This window comes from Protopterus annectens, chromosome 2.part1 (assembly GCF_019279795.1).
Source record: "Protopterus annectens isolate FY-2018-M chromosome 2.part1, PAN1.0, whole genome shotgun sequence".
In the NCBI taxonomy this organism is placed as follows: domain Eukaryota; kingdom Metazoa; phylum Chordata; order Ceratodontiformes; family Protopteridae; genus Protopterus; species Protopterus annectens.
In genome coordinates, this window is record NC_056729.1 from 1702675693 (window position 1) to 1702698320 (window position 22628).

Here is a 22628-nt window from a genome sequence, read left to right on the forward strand (position 1 = left end):
ATCCTTTTGACAGGTGAAGATAAGCCGGGAGTCCTGACTGTCATGGGAACTGGAACAGCCAAGCAGTGAGCTTCAGACTGCCCAGGCCTGGATAGGAAATCCCCGAAGGATGAGAAATAAGTTCCAAGACTGGATCCAAAATCCATGGTGGGGCCACCAGATGAGACCACAGAGGCAGGAAGCAGACCTGATGAAGCCAGAATGGGGCAATGAGGATAACTAAGCTCCCCAGCCTGTGAGCTTTCTGAAGGAATTTGCATTGCCACCAGAAAATGGTTGGTGGAGATTGCCCAGTCCTGCACTCTCATAGCTTTGCAACATAGAGAGTAAGACCTGGTTCCCCCCTGTTTGTTGATGTACCAGACCACAGACATATTGTCCATCTGGTTAGCAATCATCCCTGGGGGAAGATGGGCATGGAGAGCCTGCAATGCTAGAAGCATTGCCCTCATCTCCAGGACATTGATATGCAATCTGGTGTTGTAGGGGGACCACGTGCCTTAGACTGTCCTTCCCAAGCAGTGCCCTCCCACCCTAGCAGGGGGGCATCCATGGTCATCGTGGATAAATGGGAAGGTGGAAGAAAGGAGCGACTCCAAACAAGATCCGGAGACTGAATCCACCACAGAAGACAGTCCTTGCACACCTGAGAGACTCAAACAGGATGAAACAAAGGGAGATCTAGCATGGACCATTGTACCACGAGGGTCCATTGAAGAACCCACATGTGAAAACGTGCCATGGGCAAGAGATTGATCATGGCATCCAAGGACCCCAATGCCCTTAATACCATTTCTGCTGCCGGTGACTGAGCTTGAAGGATGCAAAGGACATGTAGCTTCAGAGACAGAATCCTCTCCGAGGTAAGAAAGGCTTTGGTTTGAACCGTGTCCAATTGCACCCCAATGAAATCTAACACTTGAATCAGGGCCAGTAATTACTTGTTGAGATTGATGGTAATGCCCAACCACTAGGCTAAGAGAAGAAAGGAATCCCTTGCTTGACTGAGATGATGCCTGAAAGGGTCAGCAAGGAGCAAATCGTCCAGGAAGAGGAAGACCTGTATGCCCTGGAGTCTCAGGTAAGCCGCTACCACTGCCATCACTTTGGTCAACACCCTGGGGGCTGTGGTGAGACCAAAGGGGAGCGCTCTGAACTGATAATGATTGGCCCCCAGCTGGAAGCAGAGGAACCTCCGAGAGCACATGTCCATTTTGATATGGTAGTACGCATCCTGAAGGTTGATCAAGCACATCCAATCATTCTCCTGCAGGAAGGCAGGATAGACAGAAGGGTTACCATCCGGAATTTCATCTTGGCCACTGACAGGGTCAAGATGGAGAGATCCAGAATGGGATTTAAGTCCCCCATCTTCTTTGGCACCAAAAAGATCCTGGGATAAATGCCTAACCCAGACTGGTCTTGGGGGATGGGTTGGATGACTCACTTTTCAAGCAGCTTTGCAATTTCCAGTACTGCATCCTCCCTTTGCATGGGTCAAATGTCCAGAAGGTGTCTGGATGGAGGAGGTGATGTGAGAAAGGGGACTGAATAGCCTCTGGATATAATTTGCAACACCCAATGATCTTCCGTGATGGACTCCCACACTGTTAGGTGTAGCAATAGGTGACACCTGACTGCCTGTAGAGATGAGCAGCTGGGCAACCCTTTAGAGTTGCTGCTCAGGTCTCTCCAAGAATGGCTCTCAAGACCCTTGATTTCTCAGACTCCCTCTGCCTCTAGGGCGGCATCTATCAAATCCCCCTCTGCCCCTGGGGGAAGGCGAGTCCTGAGTGTTCTGAGAATAACTCTGAGCCCCTCGCTGATTCCTCGAGAAGGTTCATTGAAGGGCTGAAAAGAGGATCCCGATGGCAGACAGAGTCTTCCCTTCCTTCTAACTCTGAACTAAGGTGTCATGTACCGATTTTCCAAAAAGGGAGGAACCGTCATATGGAGGATTCGTAAAAGACGCCTTAAAGCATTCCAAAAAGGTAAAGAGCTGGAGTCAGGCATGGCTTCTGATGGCAATGCCTGTACTGGCAACTCCAGCAGCACCCTCAGTTGCATGGGAGATGAGATGCATAGAGGTGTTAGCTATAGATGTCAGGGTGTCCATTTGAGAGGAGAACACTTTCCTCTCCTCCACAGCAATGGACCCAGGAGTAGACTCAGCAACATCCTTGATCAGGTCTTGCTGCAGCCTAATAATGTGTGCCCGATAATTCAACACACACACAGAAAAGGTGCTGAAGTGTACAGCCACCTCCCAAACTGGTCCATCGTCCTGGACTCTCAGTCAGGAGGGTGGACCATGGAGCTCTCCTGAGAAAGCTTCTTCTTAGTGGCGGCTACCACCACCATGGCATTAACCGGTGATCCATTAGTTCAATGGGTCCTGTCTGAAGGGGGACTCAAAACGTTGTCGGGGCATTTGGGATTGTGCTCCACCATGTCCAGCTCCTTCCACGCCCAAGATGTAATAAGATCCACCAAAGGATCCACGGGAGGGAAACACCCAGGAAGTAGAGAGTCCTGCACCAAATGCCCACAGGAACACCAATTTGTCCTGGTTAGGTTTTTGGGCAGACCACCCCCCACGTTGGTGTAGGATTTCCATGATGTCTCCAAAGAAGACATCCTCGGAGGGTAACCGGGGAGAACCTTGGCTCTTCCTCCAAATCTGTGTCTTCCATGAGGAACTCCAGTGGGGAGTCCAAGTGCCTCCTTTTGCACATAAGTTTGTGAGGAACGTCCTCAGTGGGGGTCTCTGGGAAGGACTTGCCAATGTCTCGCTGCTCCCAAGAGGGAGCACCCTGGGGCAAAGAGGCAGCAGGCTGTCCCAGAGATGGTGGAATGGCCAGATCTGTGCCAGAAACAGAGGGAGCCAGGACAGACACTGAAGATGAAATTGTCAAAGGTCTCAAAGGGATCGAGAGGACTCTCTCCACCAAGTCAAAAGCCGAAGGGGAGTGGACCTCCTGAGAAGGAACAATGGCCAGAGCCATAACCCTCTGACCCAACGGGGGAGCCAAAGCCAGAGCCAAACCTCCAGGTGCCAAGATACCAAGAGGAAGGTTCTACTCTGAAAGGTTTAGAACTGACACCATTCCCTCAGATCCAGTGCCAAGACTATGGCTCTGAGAGCTGGATGGATACAAGCTAGTCAGATCCAACCTGCCCAGGGCCATGGCCAGCATTGAGATGCAAGGTACCATTGTAGTCGACCCCTCACCGCCGAGTGTCCTTGGATCCAAAGGCTCTGAAACTAGAGGTCAAATCGAAGGAGGAATAATAGGGATGAATACAGACTGCATGCCCCCACTCTGGCGAGAGTGGAGACAAGCAGCACCGCAACTGTATCTGAGTGCAGATAAACTCCTGCATCATCCTATCCATCTCTGCTTCAGAAAGGCTGCAGATGGAGTGAGAAGAGAAGGCCACTGACACCAGCCTAGAGGGTCGGTGAGGGGAAACCTGCACTGGCAACTGGGTCTGTAGATTCTCTGGCTCCAGAGAGAACCAAGAGGAATGGAGCCGGGGAGATTCTTTCCTTGGAGCTGACTTAATTTTCACCAGAGGGCCAGTCAAAATCCGAGCCATCCGGGGATTACTTTTTGGCTCTGTCCTTGGCTGGTTTGTCTCTGTCCCCAGACCTCTTAGCAGGAGGGTGAGTCCCAGGTGCTGGGGTGGAGACAGAAGTAGAAGCTGGAGCAGAAGAAGCCTGTATCCCAGTGGTAGGAGGGGGAAAAAGGCCCTTCAAAATTAACTTATTTCTCCTGTCCATCAGTGGCCGGGGATTAAACCCAGCACAGATGGAACAGGAGGTTTCCAAATGGGCTGCTTCAAGACATTCAAGACATAGAGTGTGGCCATCAGCCGGAGAGAGCTTGTGGCCACACTCTGTGCATTTTCGGAAGCCTGGTTTGGGGGTTTCTGACATACTCCCAATCACACTTCCCAACACACTCACTCACACACAGAATACACATGAGATTAGACAGGAAAGAGAAAGAGTTTTTTTTTGTCTTTTTTTAACCAATGCAGAGAGCGTGAGGGGAGGTAGAAAAACAGAAAAGGGGGAAATTATATTAGAAAAATAGAGCTGAAAGGAATAATAAAGTCACTTACCCAATACATTTAGCAGCGAGCATGGATCATGATGTGGACATTAGTGCAGCAAACGAGATCTGAAGGGAGGAAGGAGACAGGGGCATTATGGGTAGGGGAGGAGCTTTGAGCTCAGATCAGATGCTGGATATGTGGCTGAGTCGGATCCGTACCGGATCCGGGAACCCACAGGTTGAAGAACAAATGAAGACAACAACTTCAGATCATTAAGTTAAGAGACTTCAGTCCAAACAGACAATAAATGCTCAAGTGACACCTAGTGATCAAAATTAAAATTGCAAGTTTATTTACCAGACAAAGAAAACTTATTTTGTATTGGTTCTAGTGATCAATATAGTATAATAAATGTATATAGTAATTACAGAAGTGAATCCCATTTCAGTTACTTCAGAGACAACTGTTAAGGAATAAATCCTACATAAATACAGTTAGTAAAATAGACCTTGCATAGGCCTGAAAATGTAAGGTTAAACCTGTGTCTTCATTTTATATTTTATATTTTAAAATAACTACGGAAAAAAAAGATACCTGTGGGTGTTCACTGTGATAATCACTTTTTGTCCAGAAGCTGGGGTTGATATGTAGTGGGCAGAAAAATGAAGTGCATGAGCCATATCAATATGCAACCACACCAGACAGTGAAAACAAAACAGGGCTAGTAATAGGGAAAATTTGAAAAAAACACTTATGCCCATGAAAGGCAACCTGAAAAATACACATTTCATGTTAGAAACACTATAGCCCAGGGTAGGAATTTATTCCTATGAAGACCATCATCACAAATACAGTTTTGAAGTTAGAGATAAAAAGCAATGTTACTATAAAGCCCCAACTGACATCAGAGCCAAAAATAGGCCTGGAGAAAGCGCCAAACTGTGAAGAACTGTGCCAAAAAATTATTCCCATGAAAGAGAACATCAACAAATTTCATTATCACTTAGCACAATATGAGCAATGGACTCTACCAAAATAAGCAAGATAGATTCAAATCCTAAAGAGCAAAAGAGACACTAGAAAAATGCCATGATAATAAAATTTGTGTTTGGAAATCATGCCTTATTGGAACCCTAAAAATAGCAGAATTTGCATAGTAAGGATCTAAGCATAAAATATGGTATACACTGTGGGAAAAGGAAGCAGATAAGTGAGACTTTCAAATACTGGCACCAAAACTGAATAATCCATGATGAAAAGTGATCAGTGGCAGAGATAAAGGGAAACATTAAAAGGCTTAATAGAAATGCCAAAGTTTCAACCCCAAAAAATGAAAATTAAAAGGGTAGCCTGGGGCTGTTTACAAATCTGATTAAACCGTAAGTATAGCAAAATAACTCTATTTAGGAGTTCTTTTGCACACAGGATTAATAATAATGGGGAGGAATTTGGTAGCCTGGGAAAGTTATTGTACTGACAGCCTCAAGTGCTATGAGCAGGAGACTGCCTGATCCTAGCACATCATTCAGCCTCCACAAAGAGCAGAATCATAGCCCACTGGAGGTGTGAATCAGCAATGGTAACCACTGCACCACCTACAGGACTATGTCTACATAATCCAGAAACAGAGCTGCCCATAAAACTGCATTATGTAGTATAAAATGAAAGAAATTTCAAACAGATCAGATAGAACGAGTGAGGTGTGAAACAAAAATCATATGAAGCAGTGAGTTTAAGATAAGAAGGCAGCAGGCCTGCTCTTACTGATACATTAGTACTTTCTATCCTTAAAAAGGTTCACATAAAATTATTTCCTTGGTTCCAAGCCTAAATCATATTTAGATATATCTTACATACATAATGTTCTCATGTGAGGAATCCTACCTTAACACATTCTATATAAATGTGGACTAAACATAAAGAAAGTATGAAAATTTAAGTCTAGTACTTGGCTTATTATTCTGTAAGTACCCAATGTGCAATCCAATCAGATGCAGACAGAGAACTTTTAATGGAATTTTACATAAAAAAGGTTTAAAGAATGGTTCAGAAAAAAATGTCTTGTGCCCATAGCATGTAGAATGGAAGCACAGTTTTTTTTTAAATGTGAGGTTCTTTCTCCTAAATGAACTACTTGGTGACTTGGTTTATAAATCAAATCAAACTATTGGACTCTTATATTTATGGAAGTTTTGCTAGTGACTTACCTTGAGTTTTATGTTGGAATTCATTTCGTACTGGATAAACGGTTATTGGGAAATCCTCACAAAGGTTGTCAGCCATATGATTACCATGTGTCTTGAGTAGCTTTCCTATAACAGTACAACTTAAAAAGGTTTAACAGTATTAGTAACAATGCTATCTGTATCAACTGTTCATTAAAGTACTTATTTTGCTGTTTTATTTTACCACTGTTTATTATTAATTGGTAAATGCACTTGCTATTGTTAAAGTTAAATAATAGCACTGATATCACAAAAGTGAAAATCAGAAGGATGTAAGTTTTATCATCACATCAAGTGCACAAATTCATGTTCTAATACTGAAACTGCAGCACAACATAAACTGGGGGCTGTACTCCTTAGATGGCATTCTTTGGAGGAGATATTAAGCCAATGTTCCACCTGTCTGAGATGGTGGTATTCCAGATAGATTCTAGATACCCCAAGGCACTAATCTGCAACATTCATTTTACACGGTACCTGTTTACATTTTATCTTATTATAATATTTTCATTAAAAAAATCAGCTGTTAGCCTGGCTCCATGAACAGGAAAGATGAAGCCCTGACTGTGACCCAGGTGACTAGAGCCTGATTAGCGGCCCCGACTATACAGTTGTCAGGCAGGGAGAGATAGGGTAAAGTGGTGTGGCTTGCTCCTCTCTTCTGATGGGAGGGAATGGTTTGTGTACCACTATAGGTTCACAGGGTGGTACAATCTTGCTAAAGGAGGCCAGAGAGAATTCTGCTCATTTGGGGGGGGGCTTGGCAGGGCTGCTCAAAGTCAATACCCCTTGTGAAAGTAAGGGGGGCACTCTCTCCAGACAGCCCATTGCACATCCCTTTCTAAAAACAGTGTCAGGTGCTTGCATTTTGGGGACAGGAGATAAAACCAAAATGCATTTAAACCATGTGATGGTTGGCTACATATCTCTTAAATTCTTAACATACGAATTCTGTGCAGAGCCAAAAAAATGGGGGGACAAAGGCCCAAACTCAGAACAGAGTTTAAATGCTGCTCTTATAAACTTAAAAAAATTTGTAAAATAACGTTTTGCATTAAAATACATTTTTGAAGGATATGAAGTCTGAACTCAAATGTCTGTCATTCTTCGGTGCCTCAGATCCTCAACAGACAAACCACAACAACAAGCCAAACTAGAAAACCACAATTCTTTTGAGGAACAGACCAAAAACATGAGGCAAAAATCTAGGGTGCCTAAAGTAAGCAAGAGAGAGCTAAAATTTAGTGGAAAGTTATTGGGAGCAAAAAACTAGGGGGAAATGTAACAGAATGGGATGAGGCAAAGCAGAAGTCTGGATGGCAGGTTACAGACTACCTGATATACCAGAGACTGATAACAGAATATAGGCAAACAGAAATGGATAGGGGAGTGCTATGTGAAAGGCCAGCTCTGATAGAGTTTTCACATGAGTCTAGAACAGAGCAGCTGTTAAAACTGGATAATTAATAAGGCATATAAAGTATTGCATGATAAATCTAAGAATCAATAAGAGGAGGTTAGAAAAGATTGGGAATTGAGTGCAGAATGTCAGTTTACAAAAGATCAATGAGAGGACATTTATATGACTCTCAAGTACACAATGAAGTCCAGAAGGTGTAGGATTTTTGCTTGGAAATGTTTGCATATATAGTTTTGTTCCCAAAACAGATGTAAGAGAATTTTTCCACAGGTAACCCTGAACATGTGTTTTGTGGATGCAAAGAGTTGGCATATTTTAAAAAATTCCCTGCAATGTATTTGTCAAAAATGTTGGGGAAGCAAATCCTTGCAACTAAGGAAATTAACATTTTGAACTGAGACATAGGCTCTGAATTGCCTTGACATAATGTTACTGGCTGCCAAAAAATAGCAATTACTAGAAAATGGAAATCAAAATCCAAACCACCTGTAACTGAAGAACTGAATATTGTAAATGAGATAAAAGAACTGGAGGTGGGATCTTTAGACAAGGGAAAAAGCAATTTACATATAAGGAAATGGAATTTGTAGGAAGAATCAGGACCAGTGTTAGCATTTTGGGCACCACCCAGTAAATGTCAAGTTGAGGGCCCTTGGGCACTTCCAGTCTAAGTATTACCCTGTCACTGCCTCCCATCCTAAGCAACCTTTTAGTTCATGCTGCAAAGTTTTAGAAGTAGTATGCACAGACTGACTTACTGCTACAATACTACTGAATTATGACAGGCTTGTGTAACACACTATGTTGACCGATCTCATAAAGGGCCATTCATAGTTACTGGCATTTAGTTACAACAATGACGCATTACAACTGCATGTACAGGACTGGACTTAGGTTAAATGGCTCTCTAGGCATTGTGTACTAGTTCCACCCCCCCACACACCCAACAGCCACACACATTCTCCAGTGCTCCCCTCTGTCCCCCCCCCCCCACATGTTGGGCTTCTCACACCATGCACATCACTTTTTTCTTCCATTTCTCTTTTGTGTTACTCTTTGGCTTTTTCAAGAAGCCATGACGTTCTATTTGCTTTGAAGTGCATTTTATTTTATTATTTTTTGTGTTGTTTTTATACAATCTTTTCATGCATTGATGGCTTGAAAAGAAATTATAATTAAGGAAAGAAATTAAGTGCTCAGCTTTAGTTTTCCTTGAATCCTTTCAACACACAACAACACAGTAATAACCACTTAGGAAATAACTTGGTTAAGCTGGGGTCCCCAGAAGCCATAGGGTTAAAGATGCTCTAGGATGCATTTTAGAGCACTTCCCAACCTTTTAATCCAATGGCAGCCTGAACAAAAATCATAAGTAAGAGAAGAATTTCAGTCATACCTCTCAACCGTACCAAATTCCTCTGCATTTACCAGTTTTGAGGTCCAAATAATGGGGTGCCATGACTTCCCGAGTGGCCCCCTTTATTCCCGAATTTCCCCAGCTTTTTTTTTTTTTTTTTCTGTTGACCTCATCACGTGCTGAGGTGTGCGCGATGACATCAGCATTGTGAGCAGCTTGCCTGTCTCTTTATGGGCAGTAAAAGCAACTTTAACCAGCTCTTTAGGTAAGGAGGAACCAGTCTAGTATGTGCTGCATTGCATTTATTGATGGTTCGGGCGCTACTGTTTGACTGAGCTTTCTTGTGCTGCTGCATTTATTTATTTATTATTTATTTATTTTACATTTGTTTACTGGGATAGTCCAACTGGATACATGTCCATTTTCAGCGGAGGCCTGGGGAGAAAAACTCCACAAAGACAAACTTACATAGATTACACAGAAGTTAGCAAACAATTATAAAAACAAAATGATTATATACAATGGGTTACTAGTGATTCCCTAATAGGGACTCACAATTTTCATGGACAGAGAATTAAAAGTAAGAGACATCAGATTGGAATTATCAGATTTATGCTACTGTTTAACTTTCTTCTAGTCTATATGCTGCTGTTACTGTTTTGATTAGAACAGGTATGTCTGTTACTATTTTGTTGAGGTCCGTTATTCGTTGGGTGCACAATTGCATTTGAAGTGTTGGTTTGTTTGTGTCTTTCGGCTTTTCCAGGTTAGGGGTCGCCACAGCGGAACTCCGGTCCACTAATGATTGGCAGTTGATATTTACGTACCGGCTTGCCAGGCCTGACGCACAACTAAGGATGGAAATTAAGTTTATGTGCTACTCAGACTATGCATGCATAGCTACTGTTTTGATTAGAATAGGTCAGTTAATATTTTACTGAAGTCCATTAGGGGCACAATGGCATTTGAAGTGTTAGTAAGGAAGGAAATTAAGTTTATGTGCTACTGCTGCAGACTGTGCGTGCATAGCTAGTGTTTTGATTAGAACATGTCCGTTAGGCGCACAATTGTATTTGAAGTGTTGGTAAGGCTTTAGGAAGGAAAGTACGTGCTACTGCTGCATACCATGCGTGCATAGCTACTGTTTTGATTAGAACAGGTCCATTAGGCACACAATTGCTTTCAAGTGTTGGTAAGGAAGGAAATTAAGTTTATGTGCTACTGTTGCAGACTGTGCATGCATAGCTAGTGTTTTGATTAGAACATGTCCATTAGGTGCACAATTGCATTTGAAGTGTTGGTAAGGATTTAGGAAGGAAAGTATGTGCTACTGCTGCAGACCGTGCATACATTGCCCATTCTGTCTGACGGACCATTGTCTGACTGTATGCTGTGCTGCTATTATTATTTGTCTGAATGTGCTTCTGCTATTATTATTATTATTTATTGCTGAGAAGGGGCACTTTAGAATATGAGGTCCAGTATGAAATTAAAGTGTTCTGCCTGATTAATTACTGCTGCAGACCTTAAGTTTAAGGTGTGCGTTTGAATGTGCTGCTGCTATTATTATTTATTCCTGAGAAGGTACAGACCTTAACTTTAGTCTGTGTGTGTGTGTGTGTGTGTGTGTGTGTGTGTGTGTGTGTGTGTGTGTGTGTGTGTGTGTGTGTGTGTAAATATCTCAGTTAGGTGTACTTGGTGGGTAGGGTTACTCAGGCTCAAACCCTGTACCTTAGGTACAAGGAGCAAGAGCCTGAGTTCTCTACCCATACCACCACTTCTGATTGAAGGAGTTATAGCTCTCAACTGTACAATTTTCACAGAATGTCTGCAATGTTTGGCTCATACTTTTGGTTTATTCCTTTTAAAATTTGGATAGTGCAATGGTAGCATTGTTGCTTCACAACAAGAGGTTCTCTGGTTCGATTCTCAGCTGAAGTGCCTTTTGTGTGGCATCTGCAAGTCCTCCCAGCATTTGTGTGGATTTCCTGTGGGTGCTCCAGTTTCCTCCCATGATCTGGAGCATTTCTCCCTGGGCCTCCGTGGAAAATTTTCTTTGTTTCAAGTTCGACTTTTCTCAGTAAATAAATGTTAAATAAAAATAAAATAAAATAAGTGGTTTTCTGGCAAATCAGTGAGAATTGAATTCACTAAATAATGACAGCCATTTAAGTTTCAGTCTTCTTATCTTTCAGGAAACATATGGTAACACAACATTTTATTCCAGCAAGTTTCTAAGGTTATACAAACAATGTTTAAAATGTACCCCCGGTTTTGTGCCTTTGTGCCCCACCCCTAATAAATGTTGGCTTTTTTCCTGATTTCTTGTGCTGCACAGTCCTTGAGGGAAAGAGAAGTTTAGTGTGGCTTATGCACAGTCTACTTGCATTGTTAGTAGCACAACAGGTAGTATGTTTGCTTTTGCTGCAGAAGGCTGTGGGTTCTACTCTCACAGTGTATAGATGGATTGCTGAAACTGTACTGTGTTGTACTTTTAAAGGTGGTGGATACTGCGGTCCTAGGAATGTTCTCCTTTGTCAGAGATACCTAGTAATTATGAACCTGTTATCAGTTTGCCATTCATTCCCTATTGAAATATTACTAACTTATCATTTTTAATGGAACATAGTCAATTTATTCTTCAAGGGCAACAGGCACTTTACTTGTAGATGAAACAATGAAATATAAAGTTATTTGCTAGCAGCAACCTGTTCATTAGTTACAGATCTCTTTAATGTAAAATTATTTAGATGACTTTTACTTCTGGAGAGATTGTGCATATTTACTGATAATAGTGGAATGTAGAAGTTTGAGCAGACTTTTATGATGGAAATGTTCTGAACTGGGCAGTTTTGTCATTATTGGTTCATGCATTTTGTTTCATTGCTTACTGGAAAAATGTTCAAAACAATAAATTTAAAATGTGCTCTAACAAGTGTGCTGTATAATACAAGGAATATAATTTAATACAGTCAGGAAAGTGTATCAAAGAACACATATATGTTTCGTGTGCAAGGGGCCTATGATTTGAAAACAGCCCAAAGGTAATCTTTATCTGCCACTGGCCAGATGCATTTTCTTTGAATGTGGGTTGTAATGAATGTGAGTTTCGAGGGCAGAGAAGTTTTAATGCTAAGTCTATTTTCATTGTGAGACTGTATTGTTTTGTTTAGCATATGTCTATTAGTGTTTGTGCTGTAAAATATTAAAATAAAAGTTTTAAATGAAGTCAAATAATCATAGTAGAAGTAAAGCAGTATGCACATTACAGTGTTTATGGTAAATTTGGCAAAATAGCCAAGTAATGGGACAGTGGAATGTCTGCAGGCAATAAGGGGGACTCTGGGGCCATATTTTGGTTGTCTGTTTTTCAGTTTGTGTTTGAAACTTGGTATCCCAAAATTCCATCGGAGTGGGTGGGGTTACATAATTATGTATGCAAATTTTATGTTAATCAGCGTACAGATTTGTACCTATTTTTCATGGTCCTTTGACAGATTTTTGATGTTTCCTGGTTGAGAGGTATGATTTCAGTATTATTTGTTTCTTTAAGGAAGGCATTCGCTGTGTCCAAAGCTTAATGTTCAAAGCTAACAAAATAGTAGCTCGCAATAAATTAACAAGACAATTGTTGTGAGATACACAATTCATAATTGGGAATACTGCCTGCCTCCCTAACCCCCCCCCCCCCAAAAAAAAAGACGGTCCAAATGGCACAGATGTATTTCAAGTGACTGGTGTCAGACATATATTTAGCATGCCTCCTCTCTCCTCACCTCTACCCCCACCAGTGCAACCACCTGTATACATGCCTGATGTGTGATTGTGAGGAAAGTGAAAAAATGCTTATTACAATAATGTATTCCACTTTGTTGCTCCAATACTGCCCCTGCACAAGCTATAATAGCCTTCTTTGTACACCTTTAAAGTCTGTGAGGAAAGTAAAAGAAACAATGACCACACTGTCCCCAGGCCAAACACAAGCTGTAATGACCTCTGCATACCTCTAAGGTTTGACTGATAAAAACTAAACATGCAATGACCACACAATCCCTTACCACCTGCACCCCCCCCCCAAGCACAACCTACAGCAGCCTTTGGTACACACACATATCTGAGCAGGGTTGGTTTTGGAATGGGTGAGGTTGAGGGCAGAGGCCACGACCAAGTCTATGTCAAAATCCATTTATACATTCTGGGGAGAGGGAGTCACCAAACTTCTAGAAGATCTAAATGTCTGAATGTTTTGTCTTATATTTTTTGCCTTACTGTTGACTGCTTTCCAGTAGTGTACTGTATGTGTGCTGACATTATTGTATGTGTGTGTGTGTGTGTGTGTGTGTGTGTGTGTGCACAGATAAAAATCAGTGATATTTTTATACACACACACACACACACACACACACACACACACACACACACACACACACACACACACACACACACACACACACACACACACACACACACACACACACTCTCTCTCTCTCTCTCTGCATGTTCACCTTCAGGGAAAAGGGAGGAATCCCATTTTTACCTGCTGCATGTTTTTTAGGTGCAGGGGTTGACCAGAGCACATGGATAGACACACATACAGACATGGAAGGCATTCAGACCTGCATATAGCCAAGAAGTCAACCAGCGCAAAGCACTGTGGGATGGCAGTGTGCCCCACTGTGCCACACTGGCAATGAACAGACTGTCCCTGATTTGGCTACAGCATCGGGTGTTCTTCCAGTATTTATAAAATTTCCTGGAAGAGAAAACCATCCCTGAAGATCAGAAGCATCATCTCTTCTTAAAATGCAAGGTGTGCATTGAGACTGGTCACTCTGGGCTGCTGATCTTGCCAACGCTTACCCTCCTCATGTTCATTCTCTGATTAACAGCTTTATCCTAACAGGGTCATATCACAACCCTGTTTCAACTAAAGAGCACACCTGGAAAGATAATACAATTTGTTTCCTCCTCATTTTCCCCAACCAGCAGCAGCTTTGATGGGCCCAAGTACAGTCAAGGATGATTAAATGTCCCCCCTGCAGCCAAGAGTATTGCAAGTGCCTAAAGCTGGCAATGACATAGACATAGATTAGTACTAAGCTAACTGCCCTTGTGAGCCATTTTAAGCCCAGTCAATTATCCGTTGTGAGACTCAAACCCTGCACCTTGTGTTTGTAAGGCAAACACCTTAACCATTAGGCCATCAGTATGACTATGCATGTCATCTATCTTGCATGTTGCATGCTCTGTAAAGCATTTTATGTTGGGAAAACTGATAGAACCTTGAGGGATAGAATTAGAGAACACTTATATAGCATATGCTGTGCCTCTACCAACAATGCCCTCTCTAAACATGTGATCAATACTAACAACAGACACACCTTCAGGTTCATGGTTACTGACTGAATTTATCCCAGCATTAGAGGTGGTGACATCAGGAAACTAACCGAAACCACGGAGGTTAGACGGATGATAAGATTGAGAGCTGATCAGGGTAATGGGATTAATGAGAATGTCCCACTTAGACCCTTTCTGAAGGGAAGTAGTCTTAGGAGTTAAAGACTTTTTTATATTTTTTTGCTTATTTCAGTTTTTAAATTTTTGTCTTTATGTGTTTGTTTTATAATATTGCTGTTTTTCTGCATGTTGAATTTTTCTTTGTAGGCATTTTTTTGTATGCAGTTTCTGCAGATATGTATACAATTTTACACAAACTGTGGTTTTATTATGTCTTTCTCCTTTAACTGTGACCCTCAGGCATGTGATTGGTTGCTTAGTAATTGGATTTCTATAAGTTATGGATGCTCTTCTCTCTGTGTATATGGTCTGATGAAGCAAAAGTGAAAGCGCTTACCTATTTTATTTGTTTGGTAATAGAACAAGTTTTTATCTTCAGCTAGTGTGTTATTCCGTTGGTCGTTTTGTTTTACATTTGGATTTTGCTTTTCCAACGGCATATTTATCCCAGTCTGTGCACATTTCTTCTACTTCTTAAAATAGTCGTAAATTGCCCTCTCATTATATATGTATGTATACAAATAAATGTTTTTCTCCTCTTTACTTCTGTCTCACTGCTTTATGGCCCTGTCTAAAAGACATGGATCTGGAGTATTTTTCCCAAGGCCTCCGCTGAAAATTGGCTTTGTTCCAAGTTAGACTTTCCTAGTAAATAAATGTTAAATAAAAAAGTTAAATAAAATAAAATTGAGAAAACTCTGCCACACTGATGTGAGTGGTTTTCATGCAACAAGTGGCCATGCACAGTGTCTGTATGATTCAGAGACACACATATCGCTAGAGGAAACTCCGAGCAGTAGGATTAGGTACAGTATATACCAGCAGCTATATAATGAAATGTTGATGAGCAACATTAATAATAATATGACTTTGTGTATGCAAATATAGTAAAACAATAGGGTGAGTGTCTCATAAACATATAAAAGCCATGCTGTGGAGCTGCCCACTGTATATAAATTAACTCTGTCTATGTTCATGCAAAAGGAATTGCTTAATAATGTTAGGTATCGCTGCTGCATTAATAAACTTATATCTGCAAGAAACTCTCATTGCCACTACAGTCCATGATGGTGCATGTCATCACCCTGGAGGCGCCATGCCAATGAACTGCACTTAACATTTTGAGGAATCCGTGATGCTGACCTTGTTGAATATGTTACTCTATGGACAGTGAGATTGTACAAGACATTGTGGATATATATTCGCCTCATCTGCAGCCCTATGGGATTCATGGAGTACCTATCCCAGTGGACTTTATGTATATTAGCTACAGGGATCTTTCAGTGATCTGCTGGGGGACACAGTGGGAATATCACAGGCATCTGCCTTGAGAATATTACATCAGTTTCTCAATGCCATGCTTCAGCATGTGGGGAAGCATATTTTGTTTATTACAACAGCAAAGCTGTTGGGTCTGCACCCTTAATATCAACATATTAACATTGAGAAGCATATTTTGTTACCATGTATTATAGAGGAGTGAGGGAACACTGTGTATGACTTCTATGATACAGCCCATTTCTTTGAGGTAAATGGAGCCAGAGACTGCACCTACATTGAAATAAATGATAAACTGGGATGTGAGTATCTGAATTGCAAAGGGTATCACTCCATCAACTGCCAGTTGGTCTGCAATGCACAGGTTGCCATCTACAATGTGCCTACAGGCCACTCAGACAGTTATCATGACTTTCAAATATGGCACACCTGTGACTTGTATCAACATTTTGCAAGAGATCACTTCCCTCAGGAGAGCTTATTGGCAATGCTGTATATGCTCTGGGACCCAGGCTGATAACACCCATTAGAAATCTACAAAATGAAACAGACTAGAGGTACATCTATTCCCAACTGCAAACATAGAACATTACTAAGTGTGTATTTTTTGCTGAAGGCATGCTTTGGCTGTTTTGATTCATCTAGTGGTGTCTTGTAGTATGACCCTGGCATGTGTGTCGCACTGTTACACAATAATACAGGAGGTAGTTACAACAGACAGGGAGGGAACTTGCAGGATTAGCAGTGCCCAGCACTCTAGGCAGTGGAGGCTGAGTCAGATGAGAATTTGGTGGAGAGCACCACACTTCCCTAACTGCAAGAATCCAGTAACCTGATCTCCTTCCCTGTGTAGTCTGTGTCTCCTTGGTGTCCTCGGACACAGAGGCTGTGTCCATGGTCTGTGAAGGGGATACAGTGCTCACATTCCACTGTGTTTAATATGCAAACACATACTGCTCCCTAACTGTGCCAGCTGATATCCACCATTCATCATCAAAGGTTGCAGATCCTCCAGTGCTTTGTAGCAACAGTCCAAAGTGGTGGTGGTGCTGGATAAAGAATTGACTGTGAATACACCAAAGCACTGCATCCTGTGTAAGTATGACCCAGCACCATAAGAGTAAGACATATCAGTGTGCAGTTGCATAAGATACCTTTCTGCTACATAAGGAAATTAGAATGGATTGGACAACTTTCTCCAGAAAGTACTACCAAAGAGGCCCACTGCCGCACCACAAAGTTTCCATCTGTGCACAAGTGCCTTGTCTTAGTTTAAACAATGGTTAAGCACTCATAATGGACAAGTACAGCTGCAGTGGGGACACATCTTACAAAATGGAAATGTCCTAATCTTGCAAGCTGAGAAGCAGGGTGGCCCCTCACCTCAAAGCTGTGCACCCTGGTAGCTGCCTGAAACACCTGTATTAATCTGTCACTGCTTAATCCTCCAACTATCATACCCATAAGTTATTAGTGGGAAGAAACAAAAGTTATGTACTCAATGTAATGTTAAACCTGTGCTGTCCCATTCCAGTCATTCTTCTACATGTGGGCTTAGGATCTGACATCGGATCCATCCTCAGTCACTTCAAAGCTTAGCATCCAGTGCTCAGGATCCTGCCCTACCCATAATCCTTGTGTACAGTAGGCAGTACCTCAGACCGAGTTTGATCCTTTATAAGTACCTGAAAACATCCTTAATAGAAAGGATAAACATAAAACATGGTAAAAAAGGAGCAGTGGTGCAGCGGTAGCATTGTCGCCTCACAGGAAGAGGTTCTCCTTTTCGATTCTTGGCTGGGGTGCCTTCTGTGTGGAGTCTGCATGTCCTCCCTGTGTTCGTGTGCATTTCCTCCAGGTGCTCTGGTTTCCTCCCAAATCACAAAGATGTGTCTGGAGTGTTTCTCACCAGGCCTCCGCTGAAAATTAGCTTTGTTCCAAGTTGGACTTTCCCAGTAAACAAATGTTAAATAAATAAAATAAAAATTGGTGTAGGAAAGCTGGAGAGAGTGGCTGAATCTTCAGAACCCAAGGGAAAGTCAGTTAGAACCTTCTTGGATAGGAATTACTGATGAGAAAATATCACCTGGTAGAAGTGAAGAAAAAGGATGGGGGATGGAGGGAGGGTAGTAGATGAATGGGTGAAATTCAACAATGCAGATCTAACGTTATGGTGAGTACATAACCTTTGTATCCAATGTTGGCTTTTCTGTTCATTCCTCTACACGTGGGGCAGAGTCCACAGCTACTTGAACTCTTGAGTGGCCTGATGGAAGGATATTGCTGAGCACATCTGAACCAAAAGAAGTCTGGATCTGGACTTAATGAGAAATTAAGGTGTGGACTTTTGATCAGGTAGCTGCAGCACAAATGTCATCAATAGTGACACTAGAGAAAAAGGCTGTAGATGAGGCCATATATCTTGCTGAATGAGCTTTGGGTTTTGAAGAAAGAGACAATCATTTTGCTGATAGACAAAGGAAATACATTGAGTCAGCCATTTAAATAAGAAAACTTTGGAAACTGCTTGTCCCAGATTCGATTTTGAGAAGGAAATGAAAGAGGAAGTGCGATGCAAATAAAAACACAACTGACAACAAACTTATTTATTTTATTTATTTATTTGCAGTTGGTTTACCAGGACGGTCCATTGGGCCAAAAAGAACCCATTTTCAATGGAGTCCCGGAGAGAAAGCTTCATAAAAACAAAATGACATTTAAAGTATTAGATTACAGTAAGTACAGATGTACAAGTAAAATCATAGCATTTAAAGATACAATTGTTGAAATCAACAAGTAAAAGTTATAAAGTATACGTAATTGTTTGCAAATAAGTTTGTTCTTGCTATACAAGTATATGAATAGGACACTGAAGTACATGAGATGTCAGAGGTGTAGAGAGGAGAAGAAATTATATGGGGGTGGGAGCAGGAGCATTCCCAGAGAGATATTAGGTGTGAGTGAAGTGAGTGTTTAAAGGTAGTGTGGTTTGTGGTGGTACAGATGGATGGTGGTAGGGAGTTCCATTGATGTGTGAAGGCAAAGCATAGGAGATTTTTGCCTGGGGGATGAGAAGGTTTATACAGTTCTATTAGGTTTTGATTGTTGGATCTTAAGAGTCTTTCTGGGAGGTGCATTTTAAACGTGCAGGAAAGGAAGGGACAGAGGGAGGGGCTGAAAATTAGTTTGTGTGCATGAATATGTTGAATGTAGGTGAGATAATTGGGTAGCTCTAACCAATTTAGTTTGTGAAGGGCTATACAGTGATGGGTAGAAGATTTGTGGCTTGTAGCAAACTTGCCAATCTTATTATAGCAGGAAGGGAAGTTTGTCTTAAGAGAGGATTGTAGGTTGGTTAGAAGTGGGTAACCATATAGGAGAGAGGGGATGAGAAATGTGGTAGAGAGAATGAACTTGGTAGAGGGAGTGAGGTAGCGATTATGGAGGTAGAGCATAGCACGTTTCTAGTGTTTTTTTATGTTTATTTGTAGGTGAGAGTTGAATTTCAGCTGGTCATCAATGTGGACACCTAGCAGTTTGGCCTCAGATACTAATTTGAGAGATGTGTTGTTCTGGCTGGTGATGGAGAATGAGTTTTTGTCTATAGTGGTTGTTTTAGAAGGGATAAATATCATAAGTTTAGTTTTTGAGGCATTGAGTGCTAGGTGATTATTTATCATCCACTGTTCAGTGGTAGAGAAAGCATATTGGGTTAGCTTTGAGTGTGGGGATAGAGGTGGCAGAACAGATTATAGCTGAATCATCTGCGTATTGGATAAGATTTGTGTTAGGGATTGAGCGGTGGAAAAATCATTTATGAAAATATTGAACAGAAAGGGACCCAATATGGAACACCAGTGGTGGCGTTGAGGAAGGAGGAGGTGGCTTTTTTCCATTTAACTGCTTGTTACCTATTTGAGATATAACTGGTGAACCAGTTGAGAGAGGAAATGGATAGGTTTAGATTAGAGAGTTTAGCTAGGAGAAGGTTGTGAGAGATGGTATCGAAGGCCTTAGAGATGTCAAGTAGGAGGGTAGATACTGTACTGCCAGAGTCACAGGCTTTGTTAACAATTTTGAGGATGGAAAGAAGGGCAATGGTAGTGCTGTGGCCAGGTCTAAATCCATGTTGTGTGGGAGTTAGTAAGTGATTATCTATAAGATAGGGTAGGAGTTGTAGATGGATACATTTTTCAAGAAGTTTAGAGATGGGGGATAGGATGGCTATAGGATGGAAATTTGTGACATTGTTATTGTTGCCCCCTTTGTGTAGGGATATGATGAAGGTCTTTTTCCAAAGTTGGGGTACATAGCTTTCTTGGACTAAGCAATTGATTAGTATACAGATGGGGAAGGCAATGGCTTCAGCAGCTATGTTTAGAAAGTATGAGGAAATATTATCAGGGGCATTGGAGCATGGTTCCAATTTCTGGAGAAGTTTTTTTATGGGAGATATGGGTATGGGGTTTATACAGAAAGGAGGAGATTGAGCAGTGGAGGTATTTGAAAGTGAGGGTGAAGGGGAGGACAAGGGAGGGGATGTAAAAGTAGAAGGTGTAGTGTTGTTAGAAAAGGATGAGGTTAGTTTGGTAATTGAGTCGATGGAAAAAAGAGTTAAATTGGGTGACCAGATCCATGTCTAGTGCATTAGGGTCTGGACAAGGGTTTTCTTTTTTAACAGGATTAAGGAGGGTGGAGATGCCATTCCAGAATTTGTTTGGATTTGTTTTATGGTTATTTTGTAGTAAGGAGAAATAAGTTTTGCGGTCTGATATAATAAGTTTTTGACTTTGTTGCAAAGTGCTTTGTTTCCAAAAGATGTAAAGTGTATTCACCCTTGTTGGAGAAATTCAGGAAAAACACTGGCAGATTAATGGCCTCATTGACTGAACATTCAGAAGTCACTTTTGGCAGAAAGGCTGAATTTGTCCTCAAATAGACTTTGCCTTTGTGAAAAAATGAAAAAGGGGGTTTTGATGAAAGTGCACGTAACTCAGAATTCCTTCTTGCAGAGGTTATGGCTACTTAAAATAAGGTTTACCAAGACAGATACTTCAAATCAGCTTTGGTAATAGGCTCAAAAGGGGTCTTGTCAAGGACTGTAAGAAAACAGTAATATCCTAAGGTGGAGCCTCATCTCTAAGCAGGGGGTGTAGGAGGAAGGTATCTTTCAGAAAAGCTTTAATCTAAGGGAAGCTATAGGGGGTGTGACCTTCCCCTGTGTGAAAAGTAAAAATGGCAGGTAGCTGAACTTTGATAGTGGAATAGCTGACTCCTCCTTGAAAAAGATGAGCTAGGAAATCTAGAATTGTAGAGAGAGGAGCTGAGGAACGGTGAAAGCTTTTTCTGAATCCCAAATAGAAAATCTTTTTCATTTGCTTTTGTGTATCTTCCTAGTAGAAGACTTACGTGAGAAACATGAAATGTGAACAACAGAAGGTGAAAGCCTGGACTGCTGAACCATCATCATAACTGGAGAAACCATGCAGTCACTTTGAGTGTTCATATGACTGGGTGAGGCTATCCGGATGGATAGGATATCAGATTTGGGTCTGAGCCAAGTCCCAAGGTGGGTGAAGTAGATGAGGCCAGAAAAAGGGAAATTACACCTGCTGAGGTCAATGAGGGGTTATGAGGATGACAGAGATCCTCAGTGCCATGGCTTTTTGAAGAAACTTTGGAATTAGGGGAAAGGGGCAAAAGCTTAAAGAAGTCCTGGGGGCCAACAGTGTGTCAGAGCATCCCTGGGTGACTCCCCTTCACAGTGGATTGGAGAAAAGAACTTGTTGCATTTGTTGTTTAGGGGAGAAGCAGAGAGAGATCACTACAACAATGGCCCCAATGGCTGAAAATCTGCTCTGTCACAAAAGGATTGAGGGACCACTTCAGAGGGAACAGAATGGATCTGCTCAACTTGTCCGCTATAATATTGGATCTCCCTGGGATATGCATTGCTACTAGAAAGTGACACAAAGATATCACCCACTGCCATACTCTCATGACCTCTCACCACAAAGGCTAAGATCTAGTTCCTCCCCACTTGTATTTGTACTAAATGACAGTCATGTTGTCCTTTTAAATAGAAATTACATCCAAGGGGACAGAGTTCTGAAAGGCCTGCAATGCTAGGAGGACTGCTCTCACCTCTAAGATACTGATGCATAGACAGTCCTCTGTGCTGTTAGACCATGTGCCTTGGACAGTCCTTCCCAAATAATGCCCCACCCACACTAATAGGGAAAAATCTGTGGTCATTGTGGCCTGTGACTCCAGAAGAATGGAAGGAAGTCCCTCTTGAATAAGAGTGGTAGTTAATGATCAACAAGTGTGGTCTCTGCAAATGTCCTTGAGACAGAGTTCATTGATTGTCATCTAATGGACCACTGTACTAACAAAGTCCATTGGATTACTCTCATGTGAAACCTGGCTACAGAAACCAAAGTAATGGAAGCAGTCACGGAGCCTAGAAGGCAGAGAATCAGTTTTGCCGGTGGTTTATTTCATGATAGCTCTTGATGGATTTGTGAATGGAGGGACAAAATTCGAGAGTGGGGAGAATCTCATGAGCATTGTTGTATCACAATGGGCTCCAATAAACTCCAGTTATTGGGCTGGCTGCAGCTGAGGTTTCTGAAGATTTACTGTAATTACAAGGTTGTGACAGAGACAGAGCAAGGAGTCCCTGGCAAGGATGAGTAGATCCCTTCATAACCAGTTGTCAAGATAAAGAAACACTGGGAATCCTAGCAATTTTAAGTGAGCTACCACT

The 22628-nt window shown here is 41.8% G+C and overlaps 1 protein-coding gene across 1 annotated transcript in view; it reads right to left on the reverse strand.

The window, feature by feature from the left end:
* LOC122794790 overlaps nucleotides 1–22628 on the reverse strand; it is a 228216-nt gene that overhangs the window by 115183 nt on the left and 90405 nt on the right. The window contains exon 2 of the mRNA XM_044063409.1: nucleotides 6270–6388. Within this exon, the coding sequence (XP_043919344.1) occupies nucleotides 6270–6345 (76 nt within the window). The 5' untranslated portion in view covers nucleotides 6346–6388. The remainder of the gene's footprint in view (nucleotides 1–6269; nucleotides 6389–22628) is intronic.